General features: G+C 48.9%; 1 protein-coding gene across 1 annotated transcript; it reads left to right on the top strand.

Annotated features, from left to right (window-relative positions):
• Positions 1 to 4105: 4105 nt before the first annotated feature.
• Eps8l3 (EPS8 like 3) lies at positions 4106 to 12910 on the top strand. The gene is made up of 16 exons (XM_048815162.1): positions 4106 to 4324; positions 4580 to 4729; positions 4872 to 4927; positions 5018 to 5160; positions 5236 to 5351; positions 5508 to 5631; positions 5713 to 5774; positions 5988 to 6062; positions 6365 to 6513; positions 9864 to 9945; positions 10200 to 10246; positions 10741 to 10930; positions 11153 to 11281; positions 11586 to 11659; positions 12139 to 12271; positions 12530 to 12910. The coding sequence occupies exons 1-16, from the start codon at positions 4172 to 4174 to the stop codon at positions 12539 to 12541; spliced, it is 1695 nt and encodes a 564-aa protein (XP_048671119.1). The 5' UTR covers positions 4106 to 4171; the 3' UTR covers positions 12542 to 12910.
• The last annotated feature ends 3633 nt before the right edge of the window (positions 12911 to 16543 follow it).

Below are 16543 nucleotides of genomic sequence, written 5' to 3'. Positions count from 1 at the left end.
GCCAGGCTCAAGGCACCTGTCGGCACAGGTGTGTGTCCTCTTCAGTGCTGGGTGGGTGGTGGCCTGAGAGGTTTCCCCACCTACCAGAGTCCAAAGAGCACAGGTGTGGCTGCCTCCATAGCCTCAACACCACGGGACTTACTGCTCACCTGGGGCCACCTGCTCACCAGCAGGGTGCTGCTTGAAGCAGCTAGCAGAGGACCAACTGCTGGGCACCAGATCAACTGCTCAAAAGCCAGACCCTTGGGCCATCAGTCACCAGAGGCATTGGCACCCAGGTAATGGGCCTATCCCCCAGGGAATATCAGGGCCTGGTGCAGCCCCAGAGCAGGGCAGGACAGGTGGGGAAAACTCAGGAGCTTTTCCAGGCCAGAGCTTCTCTCCAGCCTATCTGGAGATGCAGGCAGGAGGTTCAGGCCCAGGGAGGGTAGGACTTAGCTGCTGACTGGCAGGCTAAGAAGCAGAGCAAGGGGCTCCAAAAGTCCCTCTGCAGGCTTCCCCCAGTGTCTGTGATAGAGATACCCCTTCCCTGCTCCAAGCCCCTACATTTGGGGAAGAAATGGCAGAACAACACTGCCCAGCTTCCCACACCACAAGGGGCCAGGCAGGCCAAAGCGAGCCTCTTCTCCTGGGGTTGGGATCTTTAGAGCAGCTGTTTCCCTACCTCCACCCACCCACAGGGACCCACAGGGACCATCCTGGTGTGGGGGAGCAGAGAGGGGCTGAGTAGGGAAGCACTCATTTCTTTTCTGGTCTAGAAACAGGAAGTGTGTCACAGCCTGAGAGAGGCAGGAGGAGGGGAAGAAGATTTCCAGCACCCCTTCTTTGCAGAGGAAAAGGGGTCCTCCCAAACAAGGGAACAGAGACCTAGCCGCCTCCTGCAGTTTCGTAATTATTCAATGACGATTCATTTTCCCATCACTGATTCATCTTTTATTTTCATAACAGTCGTAATAAATGGGTGTTGGTGCTCTCTTATACTTTGCCCAGGGTATTCCAGGCACACCACGCAGATGTGGAGTCCCACAAAACCAACACCTATGCATGATGCATACACACCTCATTCAGATGACACCCACTCTTGACCCACTCATGACTAGCCCCCACCCCACCCTGCACATTCACACACCACATTTAATTTGGTTTTGTTTCAATGGATTGATGTTCTAGACCCCCTCTGGGCCAGCTCACCACCCAGTAACAGGGACACATAAACAATTAAAACATAGAATCTGCAGCCAGACAGGTCTGGGTTCATTCTCTGTTAAATAATCACTGTGACCTCAGGCCTCAGTATCAGAATCCTCATTCACTAAATGGGAATAAAAACAAAACCCACCTAGTAAGTTTGTTCTGAAGATTAAATGAGATATGGAGGATAAAGCCCATAGACCAGTGAGCAGCAGTTGGCACCAAGTCAGCATGAGCAGATGGTGGTGAAGACTGAATGTCCATGAGGGGCTTGGCAGCAGTCTCATGGTACTAACTACGGGAGCTGCTGTGACTACCACTGTTGTCACAGAAGAATGTACAAAGCTCAACATGGCATTCAGGGGCAATCTGGAAAGGGTGGTAGTCAAGGAGGAATTCGCCAGGGAGGTGATCCATGGGCTGGATTTAAATAGCTGAGGTTGGGAGGGGCTCTAGGAGAGGGTATGGAATACAGGGTAAAGATAGGAGTATTGGTTAGATGTTCAGGGAAGTGCAGATCATTGATAAGTCCTACACCATGGTAGACAGGTACATGTAGGTGCGCACACACACAGGTGCATACACTCCTGTTGAGAGGGTCTCCAGCTCATGGGATAATGTCAGCTTCCTCCTGGTCTGCAGAATTGAAACAGGACTGGACGAGAAGATTTGGTCTGGCAAGGAAGGCTGCTGAGCCCTCTGCCCTCCCTACAGAAATGGGTGCAGCTTACTTATCTGGCATCTTTCACATCCAGGCCCAGTCTAGAATCTGGTCCCAGATCCAAATAATGGGAGCCTGGAGCCTGACCTAGGCTCTCCCTTTCCTAGTCTGGCCCTCCAGGGCCAACCAAGATGGAGGGCTCTGACTGCAGATGGCTCTGGAAAGACCCCTGGAGCCAGGGCTTTGGTCTGCTCCCTGACAGTAGCAGCCCTCTGTCCCCACTGGGCCTGGTACTCCTCTTGCCAGCTCTCATGGCTGTCTCTGTTTCACTTGGGGTTCTAGGTAGCTGGCCTCAGCAGCGTCACCATGTCCCGGCCCAGTAGCAGAGCCATTTACTGTAAGCTCTCTCTGAACCCTCTGCCCTGCTGAAGCCCCTATCCTCTGACCTTTCCCTTCTCACACCCTGCAATTGCCTAAGCCTCATCTCACTCTCCTGCCACCTCCTGTCCCTGACTTTTTACCCTGCAGTGCACCGGAAAGAGTATTCCCAGAGCCTGGCCTCAGAGCTCACCCTCCTGCAGCACAGGGTGGAGGTGAGTACCGCCAGAGCCCCAGGTGGTTTCCAACTAAAGCCAAGTGTCTCTGTGTGTCCAATGCCCTGCCAAAATAGAGATGCCTCAAATGTTCCTGCTGTGGAAGCTAACAGCCTGATTTGGCCTAATCCTGTGACTTGGATCCAACCAGCCTGCAGCCTAATGAAGCATCTGCTAAGTTCTGGGGAGGAGGGGGAATGGAGGTGGGCAGAGCAGGCTCAGATAGAGGTCTGATCCCCAGACAGTAAGAAGTAGGAAAGGGATAGGCCTAGAGACACTGAGAACCTCCCCTGCCCAACCCCATTTGTTCCAGATGCACCCCCAACCACACCCACTGCCAAGGAGTTGCTCTTTGCTCAGAATGGGCATGACTGGAGGAGGGAAAGTATGAGGTCTACAGCCCTCTAGGATTTGAGGAGCCACTAAGAGGGGAGTAGCTGAGTCTGAACTCCTGGGGAGTGGGGTGACCCCCTTCCACTGATCTGCTGGAATGGTGTCTCTGCCACGCACACCCCCCAGAGGGTATCTGCTACTTCAAGATCTAGTTACAGGAAGGGCTGTCAGCACCACAGTGAAAGCAAAGTGCAGGCTACAAGGGTGTGGTCAGACCAGCAGGCACTGCTGAGGACATGGTGGGGGACATAGCATGTGCGGGAGAAACCTCCCCCACCCCAGCAGTCTCATGTGTTAGGGATCTAATGCAGATAACAGGGAGCCACACTGGGGTGAGGGATAGACAACATCAAGGCAGAAAGGGCTGCCCCATTTGCAGGGGAGAGGCAGGAGTATTCATCTTCTTTATGGGGTGGGGCTGGGAACTGGCTTCATAGGAGTTAAGAGCAAGAGGAGACATATTCAGGATGACAGGGACACCAGGCCCATCCCCAGCCCTACTGCTTCTACACGGTTCACATTGTCCCTAGAGGGTGCTATTGGGATCTGCCCTTCCCCCTCTGCTGCCTGAACTGTTGGCAGGGTGAACAGAGAGAGGAGCTGGACCCAGGGAGGGATGGGGAGCTGCCAGGGTAGAGAGGGAAAGCCAAGGGGAAAGACAGACACCAGGTAAGGGAGGAGACTGGGACAGGCAACACGCAGCTGGGAGAAGCAGGGTGAGGAGTGGGGGGGTGGTGTGGGCGGTTCTCCTGGAGGAAGTAGACAAGGGCAACGACCCACCAATCATCAGGCTAGCAGCAGGTAAGGACTTTTGTGGAGACTAAGATCACTATGGATCTCTTTGGGTAAGAATCAGGAAAGGTGGGCTTGACCCTCTTCCTGAGAGACGAGGTGCTAGATTGGCAGAGGGTAGAAAGGCATCTGGGTATGAGGAACAGTATGAGCGAAGGCACAGCGACAGCAACGCTGGATCAGTGAGAAGACCAGGCTGGAGTGGTGGCATCCCAAATGCAGCAAAGGAAGCCAAGGACAGAGCCCAGGGATCCTCTAGCCCACTCAGAAGTTCAGACAGTATATATATGTTCAGACATCCAGCAGGACACATCCGCCCCACAATTGTCATTCCTTTGGAGTCTTAAAATCCCTCATGCAGCCCCTTAGCCGCAGCCCTGGAGGCCCATCCCTAGCCCTACTGCTTCTACACAGTTTACATTGTCCCCAGAGGGTGCTATTGGGATCTGCCCTTCCCCCTCTGCTGCCTTCCTCTCCCACCACCACCCCCTTTCAAAACTTCTCCTGGTTTGGCCCCTTTCCTCTCCCTTTATAGCATCTGATGACATGTAAGCTGGGGGCACAGAGAGTCCGGGAACCCAAGGATGCACTGCAGAAGCTGCAGGACATGGACACACAGGGCCGAGTGTGGAGCCAAGACCTGATCCTGCAGGTCAGAGATGGCTGGCTCCAGCTGCTGGACATCGAGACCAAGGTCAGCCCTCCCACTGTCTAGCCCATGCTGTGAAAGAGCAAGTGCTAGGTGCCTCCAACAGCAGCTACCTCCCATACTCAGCAGACACCCAGGCCTACGAAGAGATAGGAGATAAGGGTTGGGGATAGAGGCACAAGTCAGAGCAGATGACTCCCCAGATCCAGGCCACCAGAGGGTAGGGGCAAACCTATCAGGAGTTTCTAGGAGCCATACTTAGTTCTTAGGCCTCATAGTTGACTTCTTCACCTGGCCCAGGAGGAGCTGGACTCTTACCGCCTAGACAACATCAAGGCCATGGATGTGGCACTGAACACCTGCTCCTACAACTCCATCTTGTCCATCACTGTGCAGGAGTCTGGTCTGCCAAGCACTAGCACTCTGCTCTTCCAGTGCCATGAAGTAGGGGTGAGTGGCCAGGGGTGAGGTTCAAAAACCACAACCATTGTGTGTGCAGGTGCATGTGTGCATCCCCACCCCACCACGTGTGTGCGTGCACACACACACACACACACACACACACACCTTGCCTGACTGTTGCTTCCTCCAGGCAGAACGGCTGAGGACCAGCCTGCAGAAGGCCCTGGAAGAGGAGCTGGAGCAAAGGTAAGCAGTCTCTGCATAGCCAGCAGAAGTGTGGGCAAGGCTTCTGTCCCGAGAACCTTGTCAAAGAAGTGCCCTTCACCATGTCTTCAGTAGACCTCAATTTGGAGGCCTTCACTCAGGCCAGAACAGATGGAGGGGACCATCTCTGGAAAGGTCACTTCCTTTGGAGCAGGCACCCTCTCTGGAGCGGGGGCTCCTTCCAGAGCAGCCCTACCAGATGACCCTAGAGCACAGTAAGTTTTGCGGACAGGGGCAGGTGGAAGAGAATGTCAAAGGAGTTCTAGGCCCATAGTCCCATTACATCGCAGGCATCCCACCATCCCCAAGGCCCCTGTCACGCCACCCCAGTGCCAGAGAACCAAGTGCCTTTGCTCCGCCTCCTCCAAGACGGTCTCCATCCCCAGAGGATCTAGAGAGAGATGAGGTAATTGAGGATGGTCTTGGGCTTGCTGAGGCTTCCCGGGCCCAGGGGAAGAGAGTACACCTGTTCTCCCCCTCACCCAGGAGCCCAGGGCCCCAGGGTGGTCAGGGCAGGACAGTCCTAACTGCCTACTCACGTCATGGATTGTTTGGGGCCCAGGAGGTGCTGAACCATGTCCTAGGGGACATTGAGCTGTTCATGGAAAAACTGAAGGAGGTTCAGGCAAAGACCAGCCTTAAGAAGAAGAGGAGACTTAGGAAAAAAAAGAACAAGGAGACTGAAGGTGAGTGCTGAGGGCCAGGGGAGAGGAGTGGAGTTGTCCTGAGATGATCTGTGAATGCTGCCTTTGTCCCTGCTCCCACAGGAATAACCCGGGCACACTACATTGACTGCTTCCAGAAGATCAAGTACAGCTTTAACCTCCTGGTCTGTGGCTCCCCACCACTTCCCCAGCCTTCCTCCCCCAACAACCCTACAGTCACTGGTCTCTGGACATTCTAAGTTTTTCCTTTCTTCAGTTGCTCCCCTTCCTGGGGCTTTTGGAGAGTCCCAGGCTCTTAGCTGAGGCATAAACAATTATGGGGAACGGAAGATATTGCAGGATGAAGTGTGGTGACAGATATTGCCCTGTGTCCCCAGGGAAATCTGGCCCTCAGGCTGGAGGAGACGAGTGCCCCTGAGTTTGTGCACATCCTCTTCAAAACTCTGGACTCTGTGAGTAGTGGGAGGACAGGGTGGAAGAGGGACAGGCTGAAGCCAAGCAGGAGCAGAGGGAGGAAAGGAGGCTGAGAGAGGGTAGAGGGAGGCCATGGGGATTCCCTTTGCTCTGCCCAGCACACCCACCTCCTTAACCCCAAGACCACATCCCTCATGGGACCAGCACCCCCAGAAGACTCTATGAGCAGGGGTCAGACATGAGGACCCTAGAGTTCTGCAGCAGATGGGCAGCTGAGCAGGGCTGGAGAATCTGGGCCTTTCTGTCCTAGGCTTCCTGACACCTTCCATCACTCCCCCAGATCCTGGCCCAGTGCCCTGATGCTGACCTACCACCTCAAGTGGTCTCGCCCCTCCTCACTCCCAAAGCCATTGACCTGCTACAGTCCTGTCTGAGCCCATCTGAAAGTAACCTCTGGAAGGGGTTGGGTGTGGCCTGGACCACCAGCCGGTGAGTGAAGACAAGGCCTGAACTGAATTGGGGTTGAGGGGTATTGGGGAAGGACCCAAGAGGTAGCCAGGCACTATGTTGTCACAAACCAGAAATATTTCAAAACAATTTGGGGACTCTACATGAAGTTCCCAATTCTTTATTAAGGTCAGTGTGACCAATTAAAAATATATATATTATCACCTTTACTCACTATGAAAGGAAAAGCATTGTCTTAGAAAACAACAATTCTTCCCAAAAAGGAAAGATGCCAACCTCATTTTTGTCAAGGCCAAAGTGAAAACTTTATCTTAATCCAGCCCAGAATTTCAGAATTACTGTCATAAGTGATGCTACAAATGTAACATCAGTAAGACTTGGCAACCATTTGGTAGGGCCCCAGTTAGGAAAGAAAGAGATGCCACAAGATCCCAAGCTGACATAAGCATTTGGCAGGAGGACAAACCGAAGAGAGCCTTGGGGGGTAGGGGAGGAAACTGGCTCCCCTGGCTGAGCTGAGGTGTCAGGGGAACAGTCCACAGAGGCAGGGCAGCCGCCCCAGGTGAGATGTCTGGCCTGGCGGTGGTAGAACCTGACAAGGGGGGCCTCGGGGAAAGGCGAGCATACCCGTGGGAGCCCCAGAACTCACTTTAATAAGCACAGTACTTTCTCTTCCACAAGGGAAGACGGCAGGACAGTGGGAAACTTAAATGCAGGTTGCAAAAGGAAAAAGAAATCCCAGGGAGTTAAAAGAACTACAAGGACAAAGAAAATAAAAACCAAGAAAGAAGAGGGGATCAGAAAGATAGAAGTCAATGGGGAAATAAGCCAGTTTTCCTAGCATGCCTTTTGCCTAAAGACAGAATTTTTAATTCAGCCCCATTCAAAGGAGTTTTCATCTAGTTTGTTAAAGACATGAATCAATTAATGCAATGCATGTTTTTGATTGTGGTAGAATACACATAACAAAATTTACTATTGTAACTGCTCTATGTGCATAATTCAGTGGCATTAAGCACATTAATAATGTTGCACAGGCAACACTATCTATTCCTAAAACTTTTTCATCATCTTAAACAAAAAGTCTATACCCACAAAACAATAATTCTGTATTCCCCCACCTCCCCAGCCTCTAGGTACCTCTATTTTATTCTGTCTCTCTACATTTTCCTATTATGAGTATCTCATGTAAGTGGAACACATTATTTATTCTTTTATGACTGGCTCATTTCACTTAGCATGTCCTCAAGGTTCATCCACATTATAGCATGGGTCAGAATTTCCTTCTTTTTAGTGGCTGAATAATATTCCCTTACGTGAACATGCCACATTTTTTTATTCATTCATTTGTCAACAGATACTTGGATTCTCATAACAATATTCATTTGTCCAAAATATCATATGAGCTAGTCTCAGAGTCTGCTGATTCCCATGGCTATGCTGGGTTCACACTGTCTGGGGAGAGAGCCCTGGCATCTAGCACCAGCAAGGATAAAAGAGAGGTCCTGCAATGGACTCAAACCAAAAGACCTCAAGTAATTTTATTCAGCCACTTTAACATTGAGCAACCATGTTAAATATATATTTTGTGTTTCAAAGCCCAAGTTTATTTCAAGAATTTGAGAGCTGGGGTTGTAGCTCAGTGGTAGAGCTCTTGCCCCTCACACGTGAGGCCCTGGGTTCGATCCTCAGCACCACATAAAAATAAATAAATGAAAATAAATATAAAGATATTTTAAAAAATAAATAAAATACAATCCTTAAAAAAAAGAAGAATTTGAGACCCTAGAAAAATGGATCAGCAGATTTTTCTTTTTTTAGGGGGTACTGGGGATTGGACTCAGGAGATTTACTGCAAAGCTACATCCCCAGCCCTATTTACTATTTTTTATTTAGAGACAGGGTCTTACTAAGTTGCTGAGGCTGGACTCAAACTTGCAATCCTCTTGCCTCAGCCTCCCAAATTGGGATTACAGTTGTGCACCACCATGCTGGACTGGATGTGATTTTTTAGAAAGTATCCTTAAAGATGCAAAATAACTCCAGTGTTCATAAACTGATATACACTTGTTAAATAATATATCAAGTCAGTTATTCCCCTAGATGTTTTCTAATTTCCTAAAATAACCAGAAATTAATCATTGCAACAGAAACACAGAAAATAGAATAACTATAGAGATGTAAAAACTCTAAATAGAGTTGAATTTCTGACAAATTATATTTCGATGACTTGATTTTAGACAAAATGACCCAAAGCTATGGGTCATTGAATGCTGTGGTAATCCAGAAGGATGGAGAACATCTGAGGCCATTGATTTGACAGCCAGGAGATTATCAGGATTTTAAATAGTCTGGTTCCAATAAAGCAATGACAGAAAATCTGATGCTGGAGTAATGACAGGACCGAGGTGAGAACATGTAGGTAGGGTATTTAGGTACATTCTCAGGAAATTTGCAAGGAGAGGGTTATAGGTCCACAGCTTACAAGGAGTTGTAAGTGGGTCAAGGGAAGACCTGAGCATCTTTCTAAGGCCAAGAAGAAATGACCAACAAAGAAGATTAGAAAAGGGAATAGTCTCTGTGGTCCACTGAATAAACATTTCTTAGCTGCAGCTTATGCACCAGCCACAGTCCTGGGGCGACAGCTCCCAAGGAGTTCAATATAGTGAAAAAACAAAACAACCCAGACATGTAAAGAGCATGTGCAGTAGAGCGTGAAAGGAGCACTAACCCACAGGTACACCAAGTTCAGGGGAAATATTCACCTGGAGGAGGCAGGGAGAGTAACTTCCCTAAGAGTCGAGGGCATTTCCCCTGCAGCCAGGTAGTGGTTGTCCATGCACAGCAAGCCTGGAAGCCACAGATGGCACACAGATGGGCCCTGTGTGGTGGGCAAGAGGGAGGCTAAGAGGCAAGAAACTGCCCCATCCTGGTGTCAGCTAGAACAGCCCTGCCATGATGGTCTAAAAATTAGAGTTCCACACACTATTTAGCTAGAGAGACCTACTGTGAGGACACTGAAAACAGGTTAGAAAAACACAGCAGGAAACCATAAGGGGGCCTTTAGGACCTAACACTCTGATTTCTACCACTTTAATTCGAACGCCCCAGCAAAGCCACTGTTTCCCTAGGGGAGTGATACATCTGCACTTCGTGGGTGGTGGTAGGGCTGGTCCACAGATCCTGCGCTGTGAGGTTTGCTCATCCTTAACCATTTGCTCCTCTGTGGGTGTTCTGAGACCTTTCATCTGTGCACAACGGACTATGCCCCCCATTAAGATCCCCGAGGTTAGGCCTTGTCATCTCCTCCCTTTCTACATCCCACAGCCTTGCACAGAGTGGACAAGGACTCTGATTTTTTCTCCCCCCAGGGCTGACTGGACAGGCAAAGAGCCTCCACATTACCAACCTACATTTTATGATGGCTGGCAACCTCCAGAGCCCTCCTCCTTGGTAAGAGATGCTGAGCACAGAGTCCTATCCAAAGCCTTGGACTCTGGCTAGTTTCTACCATCCCCATGGTCACATGACCACTAGGCCATGTATGGGTTTATGTGAGGACCTGTGTCCATCACTGTGAGGGTGGCCAGGAAGGGGATGGGAGAAAGCTGTGAGAGTAAAGGGGGGGGGGCGTGTCTGACAGCCACTCCCTATCACCATGGTGGTTGCTTCCTGCTCTTACTCACTTTCTGTTTTGTTCCCTACAGGCACCCTTAAGGTATCAGGACTCTATTGCCCTCCGGTATGGCCCGAGGCTATTAGGGACTGAATTGGCATGGGGAGGGAATGAAGGGACTAAGCCTTTTGATCTCTGGATCTCTATATCTCAAAGACCCTCTGAGCTCTCTTCTTAGTCGACAAGGACATACACAAACACATCCTCCCCTAGTTTGGATGCAAAAGCAGCTTTTGACCTTCCTAGGTTCCAATCCCTTCTTCTCATGATACCAACCATACACATCTCTGGTTTCCCAGAGCTCAGGTATAAAGTGCTCACAGCAGAGCTCAGATGTAGAAAATTCCACTGCTGTAAATGTCTTTAGAGATCAATGATATTTCAGACCTCTCTTGTCCTCAGAAACCTCTACCCCAAGCCCCACCTAAGATAGACCTCCTATCAAACTCTATGGAACCATAAAAGTCACCACCAGATGTAGCCAGGAGATATCTGGGGTTCTTGGTGGTTGGACAGGTGCTCAATTTCTGAGGCCCATCTCCAGCCATCCTCCCTCTTTCTTTTGGCAAAAGTGCTAGGTTAGGGAGTACCTCACGCTTTGCTCAGGAGGAGACCTACAACAATGGCCCTCAACCTGGGGATACCAGCATCCCACCCTCCAGCCCTAGACCTGTCAAATCAGTCCTGAAAATGCAAGTTCTGTATGAGTTTGAAGCAAGGAACCCACAGGAACTAACTGTGGTTCAGGGTGAGGTGCTGGAGGTAAGGTCTGGGCTTGACGCTAGAAAAGGAGGTGGTGGTTGGTGGGAGCTACAGGTAGCCTGGACAGGGCAGTCTGGATATGGAGCTGCCAGGGTAGGGGGGCCTGGAGACGGAGAAGGAAAGTGGGAGAGGGCTGGGAGGGAAAAAAAAAAAAAAAACCCTTGTGTGTTTTCCTCCTGCTTGGACAGAGGTTTGGGTAATTGAGATGGTGACTGTTGGCAGGTTCTGGACCACAGCAAGCGGTGGTGGCTGGTGAAGAATGAGGCAGGACAGAGTGGCTACATTCCCAGCAACATTCTGGAGCCCCTGCAGATGGGAGGCCCTGGGAGCCAGGGCCAGTCACCCACACGGGTACACTACCTGGCCTAAGCTATCCAAAAGGCTTAAGTCCTGAGTTGGAGGTCAGGGTGGGGAGGATTCAGTGACAAGCAGAAGAATTAGTTCTGGTTTTACTTAATCAGTTCTTACTGCATGTTAAGTTTGTTATTGGGTCAAAGCAAGTAATAAAACAGGGTTCCTATCAGACCATAAAATCATAGGCTGTTATAAGTGATCCGATGGAAGCCCAGAGAAGAAACCTAGGGTTGGGAGGTATGTGTGTTTGTGACATGATCTTTGACCCCTTATTCCTCCACCCCCCGCCCCACCAATCCAGGCTCCAATGCTTCGACTCAGTTCAAGGCCTGAGGAAGTCAAGGCTTGGCTGCAGGCAGAAAACTTTTCCACTGTGTAAGTGCCCAGTCTGAAGGGCATGGAGAGGGGACCTTAAAATGGGCTCTGATGATGACTATGGAAACCCAGAGACCCAAATTTGCAACTGGCCTCCACTGTGCTTGTCAACTGCATCTCAGATACAGGTTCTGCTGAGTGAAAGAGATCAGAGGAAGGGTACTTGCCTAAACCTAGGTTAGGGTGTCAAGTGGGGTGCTCCTGCCATGGTGAAGGCAGCAAGCATCAAGATAGTGAACTTGGGGGAAGAAAAAGCTGACAGCTCAGCCATGCCTTCTTACGAGATACCTCAAACCTGGATGTTCTGACATCAGCTGATGCCAAACCAATTGGCTTACACCAGCACTTTCAGATACCCCATGCTACAAATCATCCTGGAACCCCAACCTCCAATCCTAAACAGCCCTTCTCTACCCAAATACTCAGGCCCGGCATCCTTCCACCTGACCCTTGGTGGCTTCTCCTGTTTTTGTTCACAGCACAGTGAAGACCCTAGGGTCCTTGATGGGGAGCCAGCTACTTCACATGAGACCTGGGGAGCTACAGATGCTGTGTCCACAAGAGGCCCCACGAGTCCAGACACGGCTGGAGGCTGTCAGAAGGATGCTGGGGGTAAGGACACTCTGGGGTCCTGGCTCCTGCTGAGAGGGCCTGGTCCTCCCAGCAAGAGAGTCCGAGTACTGGGTAGACAAGCCAGCAGGCCCAGCCCTGGGTGGAACTGAGTGTGGAAGGTACTGAGCATGAGATAGTCCTCCAAGGGTGTGGCTTCATGCATTCAGGCATGCCTCGAGGCTCCAAGCTTATTGGTGGCAGGACCTCTGGGGCTCTCTCACCTGGCAGAGCCTCATCTGAATTCTTTTCTTCCCTCAGATGAGTCCTTAGGCACCAGCTCAAACACTTCAAGACCAAGGATGTCTCTCCTATGCAAGATGGAGTATTTGATATTTTAGAACCCTGAGAATTCCTCTTCCAGCTCCTCAGTTTGCAGCAAACCACACAGCTGGAGAGCTCACACAGAAAAGAGGATTAACAGGCCCAGATGTTGTGGCAAATGGTACCCTTTCTTGCTGTGCTGGGATCATCCCCAATTACTACCTATTTATTTTACCTCTTTCCTAAGTCTGGCTCACTTATGACTAGGCCTGTCAGGAGTTGGTTTACTCCCTCATCTTCCCAATAAAAGCATCTTCAAGTCTGTCATATGTCTCCCTTGCTGCTTCTTCTGGGCCTTATGGGAGCCAAAGACTGTGAGGTAGGAAGATCTGAGGTATGAAACAGCAGCAACCTTACATTCGTCACCAGGTCAGATGATCTGAATGGGAGAAAGAATTCACACTACAACCTGGAACTGGGAATCAGAATTTGAGAGCTATGGTCCAAGTTCTTCTTTCTAAGCAAACACCAAAATGAAGCTATGGTCACCATCCCCACCCTTCTGTGTATATGTCTCCTAATAGAGACCAAGGCATCCAGCACGGCTGAGGGCACAGAAGTAGTAAAGAGCACCAGGGTGACAGCTGCAGGTTTTAACCATCACTGGTTGATGGTCCAGAGAAGCACTAACTAAAACAAGGCAGGTGTTCCAGGAAGTTGTTAACTTCCTCTTTCGATGCAACTTTGCCCCTGCTGTTAAATGAGCCAACCTTAAGTTCCCTCCCCAGTTTCTCTTTAGTGACAGAGCATAAGGAACTGATAGGTGAAAGTCCCACAGTCAGCAGTGTGAACTCCACCAAGTCATCCCACTTCTGGGTTCCTGTTCTAAGATTAGGTGAAGAGTGTGGATTGGCTGTAGCTTCCAATATCTTTTAATGTAAGTAACCTACTTTAATCTCCAAACTGTCATGGTATGAACACTTATCTCCACATAATCAGAGTTTTACTTTAATTGATTTAATCTACAATTATGAATTCAAGTCTACCTTGAGGGTTTTTAAAGTGTTCCTTAGTCTCTCAGCTGAATTTGTCTATGACCTTAACATTGTCTGGGGCCCAAGTTGCCCTATTTTTAGACTGCCTAGGTCATTCCCTCAATTTTCCAGCCTCAGAAAATCATTCCTTGTAGGTGGTAACACAGAATAGGAAAGCAAAAATTCCCTCACAAGAGAAAAAGGGCAAAATCCTTAGGGTCTGACTTGTTAAGGACAAACATAGCCAAAAAAGTTAATTTCTTAGAATGAGTCAAGGCCCATTGCCCCTGAGGCCTCATAGAGTTGAAGGAGCACTGGCCACAGGGAAACCCTACAGGCCCTGAAAAAGGAATAGTATCTTAACACATTGTTCCCCAAGTTTCAGAGAAAAGACTGAGGTGAAATGATGGGCTGCCCAAATACAGTGGCACTACCACAAGTTAGTATTAGACATGAGTCTGAACCCCAGATCATCCTTGGGATCTTAAGTGACTCACCTAACCTCTCCAGGCCTCAGTTTACCTCCTATAAAATGAAAATAACACTTACTTTACAAAGTTGTTGTGATGCTTAGATTGGAATAAATTACCTAACATATATGAAACACCTGTGCTATTGCCTGGCATATCATAGCTATTCAAAAAAAAAAAAAAAGCTAGTCTTATACCTCAAGTTAATTTGGGACTAGCCCCCTTGTTCTTTTGGGAAAAGAAATACAGGCTTTGGGCTAGGGCTGTAGCTCAGTGGCAGAGCACTTGCCTAGCATGTGTGAGGCACTGGGTTTGATCCTCAGCACCACATTTAAAAATAAATAAAGGCATGCTGTCCATCTATAACTATAAAAAAACATTAAAAAAAGAAACACAGGCATTATAAATTCATGCGTCCCTATGTTTGCACTTTTCCCCCTTTTTAGCAAAATGTCTTTTTAAAAAGTCCTAAGTTTGCTTTAGCTGAACTAAAGGGTTGAGATAATGTGATCTCCCATACCCAGACTAGAGGAATAGTGGCTTGGACCTCTAGGTGGCCATGCTGTGCAGGCCAGACAGGAACCCTGAGAGCAGCTGTAGACTCCCCCTCTTCCACTCCTCCATAGAGTTCCCACTAATCCTCTCTCCTGCTCAACACTGACACTATTACAAATCTCTACCCCTTTTACATTCTCATGAGCACTGCATAAACACAGAGGGTAGTTCTTCTCAAGACTGCAGGAACCTCCCACAGATCTCTTGCTGTATCAAGATCCCCATGACACCCACATTGCTAAATCCAACTGTTACTTCTCAGTCTTCATTTTCCTTGACCGAGCAATCCCATTAGACATAGTTGTTCATTTCCTCCTTCAAGGGTCTTCACTTGGTGTTCCTCCTGCCTCCCTGGCCAGACTCCTTTTCAGACTTCTTTCTATCATTCTCCAGCTTCTAAATGTTGTGCCACAGCACCCCGAAACCTGCAGATCTCGTCTCTTCTCCACTGCTCTCACTTCCATGGCAATCTCTTTGGTCTCACTGTTGAAATGCTATGTGTACAATGATTCCCTGTACTTACCACTTCCTTCTGCCTGGAGATCTCCCCAGCCTGCTGCACCCACAGCCCCCACAGCACAGCAGCTTGATCTCACACCTGTTCAGGTCTGTGCTTAAAGGTTAACATCTCAGTGAGACCTACCAAAATTCGTTCTTCAAAAACACAAATCCCCTTCCTGCTGGGGTTCTCCTACCTTTCCCCACCACTATTCCTTCTTATTCTCCTCTGCCTTCTCTCTCTTTTCAGTACTGGGAGTTAACCCTTGGGGTGCACTTACCACTGAACCACATCCCCAGCTCTTATTTTAATTTTATTTTGAGACAGGGTCTCGCTAAGTTGCCCAGGCTGGCCTCAAACTTTGGATCCTCCTGCTCAGCCTCCCAAGTCTCCAGAATTACAGGGATGTGCCACCACAACCAGCTTTAAAATATCCCCCACTGCCTGCCCTATCCATTGGGAATCAAACTCAGCACCCACTGAATGCTCGAAAAACTCTCCCACGGAGCTATCTCCCCAGCTGTATTCCTCTTTGTTTTCTCTCCATAGGACATGTACCACTATCTGACTTATTATATATTCACTAAGTATTTGGTTATTTCTGCCTCTCTCCATTAGAATGCAAGCTTTCAGAGGGAGGAATTCTTGCTAATTTTTTTGAGTTCTGTATCCCTAGCATCTAAAACGGTGCTGCCCATGATAGGCATGTTAAAAACATTGCTGGGTACATGAATGAGTGAAGGCAAAAATTATAGTATCTTTCCTTCTCCAATCCACACTACACAAAGAAGCTACATTAATTTCTCTAATGGACATTGGCAATATCACTCACCTCAGCACAGCTTCCAAATCTGCACTGTTCAATAGAGCAGTCATGAGCCACATGTGGCTACTGAGCAGGTGAACGGTAGCTGGCTCAAATTGAGACTAGTTTTAAGTGTAAGATACACACTGTGTATTGAAGACAATACAAAGAATAAAAACATTTCGATAATATTATACTAATTATATGCTGAAATTACAGTACTTTAATACATTGGGGCTAAATAAAATGTATTTATCCACTCACCTGTTTTTACCAGAAACAAATATTTTAAATCCTATGTGTGGTGAAGCCCCTGGCCCTGGAACGGGAGTAAGTTTCCTGCTCTTTGTACCGCATGTGGAGGCGAGTACCACTGAAGTATGAATCAGCCTTGTGGGCTTTCTGTCAGCCCTGTGGGCTTCCTGTCTATCTGCCCTCCTGAGAGCCTGGGACAGATTGTACCTGCTGATTAGTGGCCCAGCTGGGCCTGGCATGACCGACCTGCAAAACCTGACCTAGTTTGCCTAAGGCTGCTCGAGACCCGCTTCCTGTAAAGTGTGTGTGTGTGTGTGTGTGTGTGTGTGCTTAACCCTGAGGGTGGGAGGATATATAATAGGGGGGTAGAAAAAATAAAAGTTGTCTCCTGGA

The sequence above is a fragment of the Marmota marmota genome, unplaced genomic scaffold, assembly GCF_001458135.2.
Source record: "Marmota marmota marmota unplaced genomic scaffold, marMar, whole genome shotgun sequence".
NCBI classification, from domain to species: domain Eukaryota; kingdom Metazoa; phylum Chordata; class Mammalia; order Rodentia; family Sciuridae; genus Marmota; species Marmota marmota.
Note: the sequence above shows the minus strand (reverse complement) of the source record. Positions and strands in the feature narration are given on the sequence as shown.